General features: G+C 37.9%; 1 protein-coding gene across 8 annotated transcripts in view; it reads left to right on the forward strand.

Annotated features, from left to right (window-relative positions):
• The window catches only part of NSD1 (nuclear receptor binding SET domain protein 1), a 181,036-nt gene that overhangs the window by 120,158 nt on the left and 42,563 nt on the right, over positions 1 to 18,315 (forward strand). For all 8 annotated transcript variants that reach the window (XM_058282812.2, XM_058282785.1, XM_058282806.2 and 5 more), the window contains 6 exons: positions 959 to 1,229; positions 2,486 to 2,595; positions 8,841 to 8,916; positions 10,841 to 10,959; positions 11,908 to 12,051; positions 15,513 to 15,636. In XM_058282812.2, the coding sequence (XP_058138795.1) occupies positions 959 to 1,229; positions 2,486 to 2,595; positions 8,841 to 8,916; positions 10,841 to 10,959; positions 11,908 to 12,051; positions 15,513 to 15,636 (844 nt within the window). The remainder of the gene's footprint in view (positions 1 to 958; positions 1,230 to 2,485; positions 2,596 to 8,840; positions 8,917 to 10,840; positions 10,960 to 11,907; positions 12,052 to 15,512; positions 15,637 to 18,315) is intronic.

Raw genomic sequence — 18,315 nt, forward strand, 5'->3', positions numbered from 1 at the left:
CTTTTTCAGTTTTTTTATCCTGAGCTCTTAGCACAGTACCTAACATATAGTAGTTATTTATGAAATATGTGAATGAGTCAGAGTACTGTGTGCGTACTCTTTGTTTTCAAAGAGTAATGATTTAGGAATATTGCCATGGTATAAAGATAAATGAAAAACAGGGTATACAGTAAAATATGTAGTATGATCCTAATTTTTAAAACATGTTATGATACCTTTTTTGCATCATTAAATTTTTTTTCCTTTTTATTAGAGCGTTGTAGGTTTACAGAAAAATGCAGAAAGTACAGTGTACCCAGTCCCCCCCATTCTCACATACAGTTTTCCCTATTAACATTCTGCATTAGTGTTGTATCTTTGTTATAGTCAATGAGCCAATATTATTATTTTTAATTCCGTTTTTATGCATTGAAATATTTAAAAATGAATTAATGACAATTTTATTTTCTATGCCTAAATACTTTAATACATGTCTCTTAAAAAAGTAGAATATTTTCTTGCATAAATAACTTAACACTATCAAATCTAATAGGATGAATTTATCGGATATCAGTTCATATTCAAATTTCCCAAATTGTCCCCCAATCTTTACCTTTAGTTCATCTAAACTAAAATCCATTTTAGGACCACTCATTATATCTGATTGTTATATCTTAAATCTCTTTAAATGCAGACAGTGCCTTTTTTTTCATTGTCCTGAAATACTGGAAAGGCAAAACAACTGCCTGTATTTATCTCATTAGTTACCCATTTTTAACATTGGAGTTCATTATTACATGCTTTAATTGGTGACAAATTCGAGAAACTTTATTTTTCCTTTCTTTTTTTATGGATTATCATTATGGATTTAGGAATTTTCATAGATTCAGTGTATCTCAATTAATGGCATTATTCTTTTTGACACTCAAGTTGCAACACCTGGTGGCCTTTGGATTCTGTATTTATAATTTGCTTTTAGGTAAGTTCCCGCTGTGAAGAGGAAAGCCTTCTAGCCCGATGTCGGTCCAGTGCTCAGAACAAGCATGTAGACGAGAATTCTTTGATGTCAGCCAAAGAAGAGCCTCCTGTTCTTGAGAGGGAGGCTCCATTTCTGGAAGGACCCTTGGCTCAGTCAGACCTTGGAAGTGCACATGCTGAATTGCCACAGCTGACCTTATCTGTGCCTGTGCCTCCGGAAGTCTCCCCACGGCCTATCCTTGAGTCTGAGGAATTACAAGTTAAAACGTCAGGTAAGATTTGCGCATGGGGCCTCCACATTTAGGAGGCTGTGATTAGAGGACGCAAGAGATTTCAATAGGTTTTGATTGAAAGCCAATAGTGTATCTCTACATACAAAAAAATCCACTTTTGATCTGGGAAATCTCTGAAGTACTGGCTGATGGGATATGATTACTGAGCATGAATCGGTGATAACATGTTTTAAAACCGTTCTCTGTGCTCCATTGTTGCTCTTCCTGATTGTTGATCGATCACTGAATCAACACCCACAAGGAACAGGGCTTTTGGAAGGGGCACTGCACCGTGGTAGAGTACGCATGTATTGGCTCCACCAATCCCTGTATTACTTAGGATGTTGTTTGACCTCTGAACATGTGTCGTCCTTATCCATAACATAGAGGTCATAATGTAATAACGTATGGTGTAATTTACCTGATACTGTTAATGTGTTAATATTCCCTTGAAATTAATTATCAGTTGTGCCTTATTTTATCATACTTTATATAATATGTCACCCGATTAGAGAGTTAAGATCTAAATGTATTGTCTCTAATTCAGCTTTTGATTATTATAGTTAGCCAGGAAATGGGAAGAATATTACTCTTCTGTAAATTTTAAAATTTTGGATGTAATGGTTTTATATTCCTAACAATTACTCCTTTAAAAATGTATGCCAGTTTTGCGTAATCAAGTAAGGCAAAATCAAAAAGACTTAGAATAGTAAAGATAGTGACTATCTCACTACCTGTTATATTACAAACCCTGTTATTGAGATATTTGATATAATTCTAAAGAACAGTCCTTCAAAATACATAAGTACCTTTTATTTATTTAACTTTAATTTACTTAGGGGCAGAGTGAAAATTTTAATCCCGGTTCAGTTATGCTAAAATCCAGGTTCTAATTCACCTATCTCCTTCTTATAATTGTCCTTCATACCAGTTAGTTAACTAATTGCTATAAAGACCATTCTCCCCTTTTGGTTTCTCTTAGTTCTTTCGTGATTAAAAACAATAAATACTGACTTAAGTACATCTTCACATTAGTTTGTGTCTGTATTAACTATTTACCTGTTTTGACTATATCATATTCCTAGTATTTTAGAATAAATGAATTCCTACTCTGTTCTTCCTCAAGATGAAGAGAAAAACATCAACAATATTGTGATTCATGTTGTGTTTTATATATATATAGATATAGATAGATAGATATTTAATTAGTTTGTTCCTAGTTTAAATCATCTAATGAAAGGTTATATATATTTCAGGAAATTATGAAAGTAAGCGTCAGAGAAAGCCAACTAAGAAACTTCTTGAATCCAATGATTTAGATCCTGGATTTATGCCCAAGAAGGGAGATCTGGGCCTTTCTAAAAAGGTATGTTATTTTAGAAACAAAACCATTTTTAAAAATATTTCTCACATTTATGCACATACACGTAGAAATTATAGACTGTCAGCACACTTGATTTATCTCCGAGATCCCATATTAAAAGGCAGTTTTGCATTTTCTCAGTCAGTTGTATGAGTTGATTTTAGGTTTTCCTTCCAAATGAAAGTGGAAACAAGATTTTACAATTGAGTGAATTTGTGTTTAATCCCTTTTCTGGGTTCTAAACCTCTTCCCTGGGTTCTGCATCACTTCTGCCTCCACAAGCCACTAGCCTACTCTAAATCCCATTGCCCTAGCTGTATAATCCCTTAAGGAAAACCCCGGTCAGCTTTAATCCATCCAGAGATATTTGAACTTCACTTTCTGAGTTTACAAACTTGGTTTTTTAGTAGCCAAGAAAGCATCATTAAACAGGAGCTGAAAATAGAAAACTATTTTCTAATTCTGTAATAGATAATGTCTGGATACTCATTCCTTAGAAAGTTCTTGCTCCCCTTACGTGTGCGGAATAATTCAGAGTAATGGGTAGAAATTCTGTTGTAGAATACACAGATTTCCTATTTTAATTTTTCCAATTGAAGAAGAAATACAGATTGTAATCAAATCATAAATAATTTGAGTTTTTGGACTTTTGTCCTTAGTTATAGCAAACTTTTGTTCTGCAATTCTATATTAAGGTCCCTACTTTTGTTTTTCTTAGATATTCACCCATTTAGGTTAGTGTAAGAACATAAAACTTATTGGTGCGTTATGCCTCGGAAGAAAGTAGCATAATATCTCCTACTTCCATTTTTCTTCTCAAACGGTTTTATGACATGGGCTTTTAAATTATTCTTAGTCTCATCTCCTGTGCGCCACACTTTCTCTACAATTTACACAACCTTCAGTAACAGTATGCATTGTACCTGATACTGCAGTAAGGCTGTGATTAAAACCCTTGTGGCTTTTCCTTATGCAAATCTTAGCCATTTTGTAATATTGTTGGAAGAGTTACTTGGGAAGGACAAGGGAAACTGGGATTTAACTGAATGTTTTTGAGCATGGAAGTGACATTTGCAATCAGATTATAAATTTGGTAGTGTTGTATAAGCTGCATCACAGAACGCTGTTTGTAATATTGCTGGAGTTGAGATGATGGGAAGCTTCAAAGAAAGTGGGATTTGGAGAGTGGGTGTAGCTCAGCGGTTAAGCGCCTGCTTCCCACGTACCAGGTTCAATTCCCTGTGCTTCCTTAAAAAAAAAAAAAAAGTAAAGAAAGTAGGGCTCATGAGTGGTTTGAAGGAAAATGATGAATTCTTAGTGATTTTGAGACTGAGTTGCTTTAAAAACTCATGTTCATTTGTCTAATCTTGTTCTGTCAAATGCAGTTTTCTAATCTAAAATGTGACCTCTCTCATGTTTGTTGGTTAGGTTTTCTTAAGGGTGTTAAGTTTTGAAAATGCATGATTTAGTTTATACTTAATTTTAATCTGTAAAGGCAAATATATCCCAGATCTGTTTTTTTAAAATTGAGTTGTAATTTACACCCCAAAAAAGGTGCAGCCTTTAATTGTTCCGTTGGTGGCTTTAGATAGTTGTATATTACCTGTGTAACTACTACCTAAAGCAAGATTACCAGAAAGTTTTCTCTCTCACGCCCCTTTTCCATCAATTCCCCACTCTGTCCTGAATCAATCCTTTCTTATTTCTATCATCATCGATTAGTTTTGTTCACTCTTGGACATCGTATTTTATATATATATATATATATATATGGCTTATTTTACTCATCATATACTTTTGAGATACATCCACAGTGATTGCAGCTATCAGTAAGTTCCTTTCTACTGCTGAATATTATTTCATTGTATGATTATATCCATTCTCCTTTTGATGTACATTCCCCTGCCCCCGTCCCTCTCCTTTGGGGGCTGTTATGCATAGGCTGCTGTGAATATTCTTTGATTTATTGATTTGGCTACAGTAGTTGCTGAGGGCAGGGAGAGGGAAGAAGAGATGTGATATGGGGGCATTTTCGGAACTTGAAGTTGTCCTAAATGATATTGGAGGGACAAATGTTGGACACTATATATCCTGCCATAACCCACTGAATGTATTGGGGAGAGTGTAAACTACAACGTAAACTATTATCCATGTGGTGCAGCAGTGCTCCAAAATGTATTCACCAAATGCAGTGAATGTGCCACAATGATGAAAGATGTTGTTGATGTGGGAGGAGTGTGGGGGGGTGGGGGGTGGGGTATATGGGAACCTCTTATATTTTTTAATGTAACATTTTTTTGTGATCTATGTATCTTAAAAAAATACAATTAAAAAAAAAAAGACTACTACTTTTTGTGTCTAATCCAAGAAATCTTTGCCTACCCGTGGATACAAAGATGCTGTGTTTTTCTGTGTTTTCTTTCCAGAGTTTTCTGGGTCTGTATTTCAAATTCAGGTCTGTGTTCCATCTTGAATTAATTTTTGTTTGTAGAGTGAGATCATGTTTTTGAAATTAAATTTTCCCCCCATATTAATGTTCAGTTGTTCTAACCATTTGTTAAAAATCCTTGAAATCTTCTACCTCCCTTTTTAAGCATTGGATATAAGTAATAGCTGTCTGTCATGACTGGATTTTAGCTCATTTTGTGAAGCTAGGCATAAAATTTGGCACTAAAACAAGAGAAAACCAGGATTATTGGTGATGGCCAGAATCAGAGTATGGAAGAGAAATAATTAGTATGGGCCCAAATCATGTTTTAGGAGTTGGTCCTGCCATCTAATCCAGTCAGCTTCACTGTTGAGGTCTTACAGTGAGATAACCATTTGTCAGCAGGTTGAAAACATAGTTCAGTTCCATCCTGGGACTAGAGCATGGGCTATGAGGCAGGCTACCCTTACTGTGAATGGATCAACCATGGGGTATGAGAGAGAGGGATTATCTCTTGAGTTGGTGCCACCATCCTCAGGGTTCCCTCAACTTTTACCTTTTTGACAAATAAAATTGGTAAAATTTTTTGCACAAATCAGTTTTATTGCTGCTACATATTAATAAAGCATACAATTTGTCCAAAGTATACAATCAGTGGTATTAGGTATAATCACATAGTCTTGCATTCATTGCTTCACAGCCTTATTTATTTATTAATTTATTATTTTTTATTTATTTCTCTCCCCTTCCTTCCCCCTTTCCCCCAGTTGTCTGCTCTCTGTGTCCATTTGCTGTGCGCTCCTCTATGACCGCTTCTATCCTTATCAGTGGCACCAGGAATCTGTGTTTCTTTTGTTGCGTCATCTTGTCGTGTCACCTCTCCGTGTGTGTGGTGCCATTCCTGGGCAGGCTGCACTTTCCTTCATGCTGGGTAGCTCTCCTTACGGGGCGCACTCCTTGCTCGTGGGGCTCCCCTACACAGGGGACACCCGTGCGTGGTACGGCACTCCTTGCACGCATCAGCACTGTGCATGGGCCAGCTCCACACGAACCAAGGAGGCTCAGGGTTTGAACCGCAGACCTCCCTTGTGGTAGACGGATGCCCTAACCACTGGGCCAAGTCCACTTTCTGCTTTACATCATTATTAGAGCATTTTCATTATTTCAGTAATATTTAATAATAAGCAAAAAATAAACAAAATTCTTCTTCTCTCAATCTCTCTATGCTTCCCCTTCCATACGGAGCTGCTTTTTCTGGCTATTTTTGCACTTTTATTTATTTATTTATTAAGCAGTTTTATTGATATATTCACATACCATATGGGGTATGTGATCATAGATAGATATATGATCTATCCAAAATATATAATCAGTGGCTTTTAGTATAATCACAATGTTGTGCATTCATCACCATAAAAAACTTGAACGATTTTGTTCCTCAAAAAAGAAACACTCCATTCCCCTTAGCAGTCACCTCTCAAACCCTCTATCTTTCTCCAGTGTTACATAACAACTAATCTAATTTCATCTGTATAAATTGATTTATATTCACATTTTACATAAATAAAATCATCCGTTATGTAGTACTTTGTGTCTGGTTTCTTTCACTTAGCATAATGGGGTTTTTTTTGGTCTGATAGTAACATCTTGTAGTATTAACATGGATTCAGTTTCAAAGAAAAACGGTCATATATGCAGTTTTATCCATATTCATATTTTACACATGGTTTAACTGTCCTGTACGTTCCCATGTTACATTTTTTAGCTTTTCTTTTAGTAACATACTTGACCTTAGAATTTTCCTTTAAATCACTGTCAAACCCATTATAATAGTATTGCTAGTTACAGACCCACCAAACTGTGTACGAAGTGAGCTTCTGACATCTTAGGCACATCCTCCAGGGCACCTGTAGAAAAGTTCTAGAGTCTTTTTTCATTTTCAGCAGAGCAGGTGGGTTTTTATTTGCATAGTAGGATTTTGGGTTTTTTTTGAATTTTAAAAAAGTTTTAAAAAAAGTTTTTATTTATTTTTTCTCTCCCCTCCCCGTCCCCCCGTCCCCCCACTCCAGTTGTCTGTTCTGTGTCTGTTTGCTGCGTCTTGTTTCTTTGTCTGCTTCTGTTGTTGTCAGCCTCACGGGAATCTGTGTCTCTTTTTGTTACATCATCTTGTTGTATCAGAACAAAGTCTGGTACTGTTACTTCTATATTAATTTACAAGTGAGATTGGAAATGAAAACATTTCCTCCATTGTTCTGACTGTAGTTTCAGGACATTCTGACTTGTATTCCACAGCTTTTGGGTGACTGGTAAACAGTAAGCTGTAAATTGGCTAAATCACATCAGTACTATTTTTCTTTAAACTCTGCTTATGTATTTTTGGGGGTTGTCTAGCAGTCATTTAAAAAAAAAAGATTTATTCGCCCCCGCCCCCGCCTCCCCCCCTTGTCTGCTCTCTGTGTCTGTTTGCTGTGTGTTTTTCTGCATCTGCTTGTATTCTCATTAGGCGGCTCCTGGAACTGATCCTGGGACCTCCCAGAGTGGGAGAGAGGGGATCATTCTCTTGCGCCACCTCAGCTCCCAGAAGAGAGGCAGTAAGAGAAGTAGCAGAACGGGGAGGTGAGGTGGTGCAAGATAATTATCACCTCTTTCCCACTCTAGAAGGTCCCAGGATGGGTTCTTGGAGGTGCCCAGTGAGAATACAAGCAGGCACAGAACACACAGCGAATGGACACAGAGAGCAGACGGGTGGGGGTGGGGATATCAATCAATCAATCAATGTTTAAAAAGAAAAGAGATGTCTAGCAGTCTTTCGTTCCTCACCACTGGATGCCTCTTCATTTTATTTGAGGTGGTAAGACTTTGAACATAAAGTTGTATTCTTTTGATTTATTAGTACATATAATGAACATTCTGAAATTCACAGTAGATTTTATCTTGTTTTAGTCTCAAATTTTGAGAATATACAGCAAGAATAGAATCTGTTTGTCTTTTTGTGGCCACTAACTTTTATTTTATAGTCATGAAGAATTTTATTATTCCCATAGAAGAGGGCATTTTCTTGAAGTGGGAACCTGTTCATGAAAGCAATAGTATTAGGTGAATAAAATCTCTATGGAGTTACTCTTGATGTGTATGTACTTTGTTTTGAGTTTTAATTTTGCTTTAATTTAGATGAATCTGAGGCCACTTAAGTTGGGAAGACATTCTTTGTTTCAGAGCTGTGTAATATTCACAGTTCGTTGAGTAAATAATTCTATATAAAGTCTAATGGCTATAAATATGATTTGAGGAAGATAGATTTTAAATAGAATAGTACTGAGTTGGTGGATCTCTGGATACATGTCCCTCCTTTTCCTCCTCTCCCACTTCAGTCAGGGCAGTCAGTGCTCTATGTCTGCTTTCCAGTGTGGGAGACAACAGGGAAACCTTTTATTTTTTTTTCATGAAGCATTTTACCATTAGGTTTTTGTTCAACCACAGGTTGAAATGAAATTAATAACCTTTCACTATTATCATAATTTTCTTTTTAAATTTCTAGTAGGTACTGGGGAATGAACCCAGCAGGTGCTCAGCCACTGAGCTACATCCGCTCCCCAGTGAGAATTGGCTTTTTCATTCATTTGTTTTCAGGAGGTACTGGGGAAGCAGGTGCTCAACCATTTGAGCTACATCTGCTCCCCAATCATAATATTCTTTTAATTGCCTAAAACAACGAGGATCCTAAGTCTGTAGCAGTAGACAAAGTTCAGCTTTTGGCTATAAGGTAAAGGATTTATTTTATTTTCTTCTGTAAACCACGTTGCATTTTACTTATTTGTAGTGTTATGAAGCTGGTCACTTGGAGAATGACATTGCTGAATCATGTGCTGGTTCTCATTCTAAAGACTTTGGGGAAGGTGAGTACTTTTGAGGTTTAAAAAAAATGTCAGTCACCTAGAAAAAAATTATGTAAGCAAAACCAGAAAGGTTGCAATTTTCCAGATTTCCTTACCCAAAATATGCTTCCTGGAACCATGCATGGCATAGGAAGTTATATTTTCATTTTCAGGCTTTATGCTGAAATCAATTGAACAGAATTATGATTATGTTAGAGTAAGAAAATACTTGAAACAATAGAGAAGAATCAGCTCCCTAATATTCTTATTAATGTAACTCTCTAGACTGCATCATTAATTTCTTGGCTTTGATTCTGTTTTTATTTCTGTGGAACACAAATTATGAAATTTTGAGTTGAGAAGGAAATTATACGACCTCTATCTGGGCTAGTCTTTCACAAATAGTCTTAGTTTTTCCTGTCACCTGTATGTGAACTTGTACTTGGTGATTGGTTCCACTCACAGGAAATATGGGCAGGTCTTACTTCAGTGCACAGATTAAGTGATCATAGTTTGAGCATCTGCTCTCTCTACCTGTTCCCTTACTTATAATGTAGGTGATAGTCGTCATCTATCCATCTAAAGCATTGCAAAGAGTTTGGATATTAGCCTCTATTTTATAGAAGAAACATGAATATGAAAGAAATGGTAGGGTTGCGGGGCTAAATCCTTATTATCTACCCCAGATTTTTCCAATGCCATTTCTTTCTACCACTTAGTTCATTCACCTGCCAATGCCTTTTATTGATGATTGTGTTATTCTTGAACTATTATCTCACATTTGAGCATACCGTACCAGTTGTGGTCCATCAGCAAAGAATATCATGTGGAGATTATATTTCATGTGGTCTTAGATGCCACACTTCTTTTAATGTGACCCATGATTAATTGTGTAGCAAGTAATCAAACAGTGTGTTAGCTTATTTTGACCCTGGGGACAATTATAACCCCATAGGTTGGTTTGCTTTCTTTTAAAATAAACTTCAAAATAATGTCATTTAGATCCCTTTTCTTTTGTACTTTGGGTTTTTGTAAAACCATAACCTGAAATTTACCCTTTATAAATTTTGCCTAAGTATTCTAGCTTGTGAGAATTTTGAATCTTTATTCTGCCATTGTATTAACTCTCCTTCTAGTCTTAGGCTATTAGCAGCTTTTGAAAGCAGAGCTTCTCTATCTGCATCTGACAGTTGTGGAAGAGAGCACTGAGGCAGTCTTCTGAAAGCCAGTCTTCACGTAGATATCTAGCACAAAGATCCTGGAGCATTTTATGAACCACCTCTTTAGATTTGTCTTGGTGTTTACACACCAAAGAGTTGAGATGTACATAACAAAATGTAGTAGGGGTTGGAATTTATTTTTCTGAATGTACTTAGATGAGACTGTGCATTTTATATTCTTTAATGTTTAAGGAAATACTACTGCATAAATATATTTTAAACCACTAGAGTGGAAGAATAGATATTGATTTTTTCCTTCCTTCTATAAGCCAAATTTTATCTATTTCTCTTCATCATAATCCTTAAGTCATATAGTGCTGTATGTTATAATTTATGGTCTTTAATCTTAGAGGCCTGGGATTAGTATTTTTTCATGACTAGTAAATGCATTTCTTCTCCATCTATAGGATATTACATATAGTCTTTTGGGGAAATAGAAAGCCTACCATTTCAGTCATGTAAAATGAAATTACTTTAATTCCCAATATATTTACTATTTAATTTTTATGAGGAGAGCTTAGGTATACCTGGCTATCTCCCCCAGTGTATTATGTAGTCATGGATAAGTATTTTTTCCTCTGCCTCTGTTTTCCTCATCTGCAAAGTAGAATTAAAGTTTGAAATCTAATAAATTCCATAATTCTGTGAGGTCCCTATATTTAAGAATTGTAATTTTTAGATATGGGGTGATCAACCAGCTGGTAACATCTGTATTCCTGTCATAGGCACTACCAAGATATTTGATAAACCAAGAAAGCGAAAACGACAGAGACATGCTGTGGCCAAGGTGCAATCTAAGAAAGTGAGAAATGATGACCCATCGAAGGAGACTCCAAGTTCAGAGGTATTATTCAGTTCCTGATCTTTTGATCTTCCAAAGAGAAGTACTTTTCACAGTCGAGGCCACATCCCTCTTTCCCTCAAGTTTACTTAAGAGTAGTATTCTTTTTAAACAGAAATAGCTGTAAGGAATCCTGAAGAAAAGGGAGAGCCTGGTCCTAGTAAAAATAAGTCAAGGCACATATGGCAAGTGTGGATGTGGCCTTTTTTAAAATACCACGTCCTATACTCTAAATATCAGATGAAATATGTAACTCTTTCATCTTTAAATAAACTTGTTCCTGAAAACAGAATAGAATATCAAGTAACCATATGATCTGAATGAAGTTGAGCCTGTAAAGTTTGAGCCTGTTGTAATTAGGGGGACAGTTCATTTCCTTATTTCTTGAGACTATCAATGCCTTAATTTTAAGATAATGTTTGTAAACATTGACCTTCAGGAAACAAAGATAGATTTAAAACCATTTCCTTGCAGGGCCAGGGCATCACTGCAGTCATTGATGCTATTTCTGACTTTCCAACACAGGTTAAAGGAGAATTAGAACAAGACAGGTCAGCAGCATCACACGTTATGATAAAATGTTTCTTTCCAGGACAATTTGAATAGAATGCCCAAGGGAGGGCATTATGTAGGAAACACTGATCTTGGAAGGACAAATAAGTAATCAAATAAACTTAAGAATGTTTTCTCTCCCTTAGTGAAACCTTAAAATGGAACAGCTCAAAAAGTTCCAGTGGAACAGCCTCAGAGCAGTTAGTGGCAGGGCATGAGGCGCCCACTACCCGTCCAATCACAGCAGGGTTAGAACTAACATTGCATGCAGTCCGCCCGCGTGATTGGCTGAACATCTGTAAGTGCTTAATGCCTAGACAAATAGCAGCCCAGAGGGAGGGGGTCAGATGAAAGAGACATCAATAATACAAATATCCGACATTATTTTTTCTCTGCAAGGGAGAACTGCTGACACACAGAACGGCTACAAGCCCCAAGGAGGCTATTGAGGAGGGTGTGGAGCATGATCATGGGATACCTGTATCTAAAAAACTGCAGGGTGAACGAGGTGGAGGAGCTGCACTCAAGGAGAATGTTTGCCAGGTAGTGAATGTTTGCCTGTTGCATTTTGATTGTGTGCTTAGGAAATCATCTCCATCCTTTCATGATCTAATTGTGGTTAAAATAAAAATGCTTTTGGATGGTTCCCATGGAGTCACATTGTTCAAGTATTTAATTCTTCTCCTTCCCCCACAAAAAGAGACAGAAAGGAGAAAAATGAGTTTAGTTTTGCCCTTATAATTGCCTTTATAGCCAGTGACTATATGCCCTGAAGCATGTCTGAAATAGATGTAAATCTGTAGTTGCTCAAAGGTCGTTCTCTTATGCATCTCATAGTGTGAGAATCTTTGGCTTTCTAATAAATTTTTCAATGGTAATTTTAGCTTTGAGATTTTTAAAATTGACTTTTTACTTAAAAATGGTGACCTTAGAGAACCTATTGACTTTACATTTTTGCATTTGTTTCCTGAACCATTTATATAGTGTTTACTGTGTGCCAGGCTATTTTTTTCTAATTGCTTTATAAATGTTACATCATTTAGTCATCATACCAACCTCATAAGGTATGGTACTATTATTTTTTATTTTTTTAAAGATTTATTTTTTATTTATTTCTCCCCTCCCCACCCCAGTTGTCTGCTCTCTGTGTCCATTCACTATGCACTCCTCTATGACCGCTTCTATCCTTATCAGTGGCACCAGGAATCTGTGTTTCTTTTGTTGCGTCATCTTGTCGTGTCACCTCTCCGTGTGTGTGGTGCCATTCCTGGGCAGGCTGCACTTTCCTTCGTGCTGGGTAGCTCTCCTTACGGGTGCACTCCTTGCGTGTGGGGCTCCCCTACACGGGGGACACCCCTGTGTGGCACGGCACTCCTTGCACGCATCAGCACTGTGCATGGGCCAGCTCCACACGGGTCAAGGAGGCCCGGGGTTTGAACTGCGGACCTCCCATGTGGTAGACGGACGCCCTATCCATTGGGCGAAGTCCGCTTCCCTAGAGTACTATTATTATCCTCATTTTACAGACTAGGAAAATGAGACACAGGGAGGTTAAATAGCTTGCCTATAATCAAACGGTGAAGCCAGTTTTCACACTTGGACTGTCTGGGTTTAGAGTTTTAACCACTATGTTATATGGCTTCTCTCTGAGGTGTGACTCCTCTTTATTGTCAAAAAGCCATTATCTGACTTTTGGAATAGAGTCAATTACATGGCTGCTTTGGGTACATTTTCTTTTCTATTGTCTTGATTTACCTATGTAAATTTCTACAATGTGGCATATAAATAGTTGAGAATAGTAGCTCGCTCTTTTTTTAAATTAAAAAACCAGAAGTAAAATATACCCAGGGCCAGAACGTGTTGGTGTGGTCAATACAATTTCAGACCAGTTTCTTTGTATATTCATTTTCATTTTTATATGAAGAATATTATATTCAGACCAGCTGCCAAACACATTGTTAGTCTTCGGGGACTCTAATGCCCATTATTTACTGAATGAGATGAGGTAGGGTGTAAATATTTTTTACAAAAATTATCAGCAAGATAAAAGATTAATCATACTTTGACACTGTGGTCCTGGCTTTTCTGGATCAGTTTTTGTTTAATCTGTTGTCCTGGAATAATTATTAATAGCACTTTGTTTCATCTCCAGTGTCTTGATTTGGAGATAAATTTCATGGTCTACCCAACTAAAGGGGTTAGTCCATAATATTTGGTTAATTTGAAAACTTGTATTTATAATTTAAGTGAAGCTTTCCTATTTAAGTGATACAAGTGAATTTGTTTATTGTACGTGAAAACGGGTGTCACTGGCATTCTGAATATACAAAGCAAAGGAAAAAAACGTTGATGGCATTTTGTGTGTAAATAGTGGATAAAAACCAAAAGTTGAAGAATAGTCCAGACTACAGTTTGAGGTGACCCCAGGGTCTCTTCTCAATCATGGGCTGCTTCTCTGGCCTTTCTTTCCATTCCTCTTCTACTCATTTATTTATTTCAGCTTTGAACAGACTTATTCTGTTTCTTTTGATTCCTGAAGATAGTAGACCTTGCCCTGACCATCTATCCACTTTCTTTCTTCCAGAATAAGAATAAGCCTTATTAATTTTAGCATTTTTCTTCTAATCACTGTGGGGAAGCAAGTCAGGGTTTTAGAGTAGTGAAAAATAAAAAATGTTGGGAATTTGCACAATTTTCATAAATCTTAAAAATGCTTTCCGGGATGAATCTAGGTTCTTATTTCCTGAGCCCTTCTTTTAGACGACACTCTGTCTCAGAAAATATCATCTCGGAAAGGAGATCACTTTGAAATGGTGCTGAACATATCTCATGGGGTCTTTAGACTTTGGTACTATCCAAGTGCAGCCTGGCAGTATTTCTTGCTTGAACCACCAGTAGCCCCCTGGTTTGTCACTTTGTATCTATTTGTACCTTTCTTCTCTTGAACTCATTTTTCATGTAGCAGTCAAGAGTTATCTTCAAAACAAAGCAAAACCCTGGTTTCTGATTTTCCTTGGTAAAGCTCTCTAATGGTACCTCTTTGCAATTAGAATAAAATATAAAGTTCTGTACCAGAATCTTTAAGACTATACAAACAGACCCTTCCCTTTCTCTCACCTCATCTTCCAGCACATCTAATCTTTGTTCACTGTATTCCAATTACTTTGGCTTTGTGATTCTCAAACATACCATGATTTTCCTGTCTCTATACATTCTGTGCTTTCTGTCTTCTTCATATGGCTGTCTTCTCATTCAGAACCCAGCTCAGAGCCAGTTTGAGAGCCCATCCCAAAATACCCACCCTACAGTAGCCTTGTGAATTCTCTATGTAGTACTTTTCACTACAGTTCCTGTTTTTTGTTTTGTTTTTTTTAAAGATTTATTTATTTATTTTATTCCCCCCCCCCCCCAGTTGCAGTTTGTCTGTTCTGTCTATTTGCTGCATGTTCTTCTTTGTTTGCTTCTGTTGTTGTCAGCGGCATGGGAATCTGTGTTTTCTTTTTGGTTGCGCCATCTTGCTGTGTCAGCTCTCTGTGTGTGCGGTGCCATTTCTGGGCAGGCTGCACTTTCTTTCGCGCTGGACGGCTCTCCTTACAGGGCGCACTCCTTGCGCGTGGGGCTCCCCTACGCGGGGACACCCCTGTGTGGCAGGGCACACCTTGCGTGCATCAGCACTGCACGTGGGCCAGCTCCACACGGGTCAAGGAGGCCCGGGGTTTGAACCGCGGACCTCCCATCTGGTAGATGGACGCCCTAACCACTGGGCCAAGTCCGCTTCCCTGTTCCTGTTTTTTAATTTGTTTACTTCTCTCTTCTACTCCTAGAAGATAAGAGCAACATGAGCCAGGGACTTTGTGGTGCCTGACACAGAGAAATTAATCTTCAAATATTGGTTGAATGGTGGGATTCCTTGTTTCTGTCAAAGGTCCTTACAAGGGCCTTCTGCCTGCGCTTTTTAAAAAAACCTTTTTGTATAGATAAATCTGTTTCCTTTCTCTTAACAGAACTGTGAGAAACTGGGTGAGTTGCTGTTATGTGAAGCTCAGTGCTGTGGGGCTTTTCACCTGGAGTGCCTTGGATTAACTGAGATGCCAAGAGGAAAATTTATATGCAATGAATGTAGCACAGGTAAAGTATATGCAGAATGGTCTTCTTCCAAAGGAGCTTTGAGTTTTAAGCTTTTCTGGGGGGAAAAATCCTGTTTTTTGGAGGTGCTATTTCATAGCAATACTGGGCTAGTTGCTTCAGACACTGAGATGGATTCTCTGTCGTCCTACCTTCAGAAAAGCATCCCAAATGAATAGTAAATTGATAGTATAATAAAGTATGAAATGCTTTGTAATGGAGATACTTTAAACTGCTTTGTCAGCAATGATAAGCTGATGTTACACAGGAAGATTTTTGAGTTAAACTTTAAGAAAGAAATAGAAATTGGCATGGGATGGGGAAGTTAAGAGGTCCAGGATTGAAAGTATTGTTAATTGTTTTGGGGAATAGGAAGTAGAGGCCAGTGTGGTTACAATTTTAAATATTTCAGGAAGAGGCAGAGCTAGTGACTGAGACAGGCACAGGGAGGGCTTCTCAATTATTAGTGAAGTTTTATATTTCTTCATTAGGTCGTGATTACCTGAATCTGTTGTTATTTATCAAGCTATGTACTTTCCTTTAGGCAGATCATATTTCAATAAAAACATTTACTTAACTTCCCTCACTTCCCACCTCCTCCAAAAAATATTTTGGGAGAGTTACAATATATAGATTGGATCAGAAATGGAATGGTCAGCTGAGACCAGCTTGTGAAGCACCTCACAAGGTCCACTAAATAAAAACTTCTTTTTCCGCACGTGTGGAGGTTGTACCATTTAATCTTATGGTCATAAGTCATTGAAGCTGTAGCTATAGAGGATGCTACCCAAGGAGAAAGCATCTTTAAAGGGAGAAGAGGGCCAGGAACAGTATCTGGGTATACTCACTTGCAAGAGTCTATGGGGTGGGGCTGATCACAGAATATCTATGAAGCTATCAGAGTGGGATATTATTGATAGCCAGATGTGGCATAGAGACCAAGGAGTTCTGGAGTAAAATGAGTGTGTTGTATTTGGTATTGAGAAAATGTTTGACTTGCCAGAGGATTTGTAGTACATTAATGCCAGACCAAATCAGATTACAGGATGAATGGGTAGCAATGTATACTGCTTCTTAAAGAAGCTTAAGTACAGAGGAAAGAACAGTAAGCTGAAGAAGGATATCATAGGGTCAAGAGTTTAAAGACCTTGAGTGTTTATAGAATGAAGGTTAATATATCTGAATAATAACTGCTTAATAAATGAATAATTGTGCAGGAATAGCCAGAAATAACATCTGTATACAGTAGGGGAAACAGAGAGATTGAGAGGTAAAGAAATTTCTTGTTTATTTGTCCTTTTTTTAATTATTATTAGTAGTAGTATTGAAATAATGAAAACAGACTAGAGTGATTGAAGTGATGAATGCACAACTATGTGATTATACCAAATACTGTTGATTGTGCTCTTTGGATTAATTGTGTGATTTATTACTATGTATCAGTAAAATTGATTTGGGGAAAAAAAAAAACAAGCAAAACCAATGTAGGTGGGAGCAGATGTGGCTCAAGTGGTTGAGTACTTGCTTCCTACATATGAGGTCCTGGGTTCAATCCCTGGTCCCAGGTACCTAAAAAAAAAACCAAAATAGGGAAATAAATAGAATCAAACATTTTTGTGTCTGATTTTTTTCACTCAGCATAATGTTTTTGAGATTCATCCATGTTGATGTATTTATCAGTAAATTCATTCCTTTTATTTATTTATGTCTCTCCCCTTCCCCCTGCTTCCCCACCCCTCTGTTGTCTGCTCTCTGTGTCCATTTGCTCTGTGTTCCTTGTCCGCTTGCTTTCTTGCCAGTGGTACCGGGAATCTGTCTCTTTTTGTTGTGTCATCTTGCTGCATCCGCTCTGTGTGTGTGTGGTGCCACTCTTGGGTAGGCTGCACTTTTTTTGCACAGGGTGGCTCTCCTTGAGGGGCGCAATCCTTGCACGTGGGGCTCCCCTACGTGGGGACACCCCTGCGTGGGACGGCACTCCTTGTGCACATCAGCGCTGCGCATAGACCAGCTCATCACGTGGGTCAGGAGGCCCTGGATTTGAACCCTGGACCTCCCATGTGGTAGGCAGACGCTCTATCAGTTGAGCCAAATCTGCTTCCCAGTTAATTCCTTTTTTAAACAACAGCTTTGTTGAGGTATAATTGACACAATAAGCGGTACATACTTAAGAGTATATAATGTGGTAAACTTTGACACGTAAAGCATATTACCACTCGGCATAATTGAGATTTATCAACATCATTGCATGTATCACTAGTACATTCCTTTTTAAAGATTTCTTGATTTATTCCCCCTCCGCCATTGTCTGCTCTCTTTGTCCATTCGTTGTGTATTCTTCTCTGTCTTCTTGTATTCTCATTAGGCAGCTCTGGGAACTGATGCTGGGACCTTCCAGAGTGAGAGAGAGGCGATCACTCTCTTGTGCCACCTCAGCTCCCTATTCTGCTATGTCTTCTTATTGTCTTTCCTCACTGTCTCTTGTTGTGTCATCCTGCTGTGCCAGTTCTCTGTGTTGACCGGCACTCCTGTGTGGGGCGGCATTCCTGCGTGGGCCAGCATTCCGTGTGGGCCAGCTTGCCCTCACCAGGAGGCTCTGGGCAAAGAACCTTGGACCTCCCATGTGGTAGATGGGAGTCCAACTGCTTCAGCCACATCCGTTTCCCAGTACATTCCTTTTTATTG

Source organism: Dasypus novemcinctus, chromosome 2, assembly GCF_030445035.2.
Source record: "Dasypus novemcinctus isolate mDasNov1 chromosome 2, mDasNov1.1.hap2, whole genome shotgun sequence".
Lineage (NCBI taxonomy): Eukaryota > Metazoa > Chordata > Mammalia > Cingulata > Dasypodidae > Dasypus > Dasypus novemcinctus.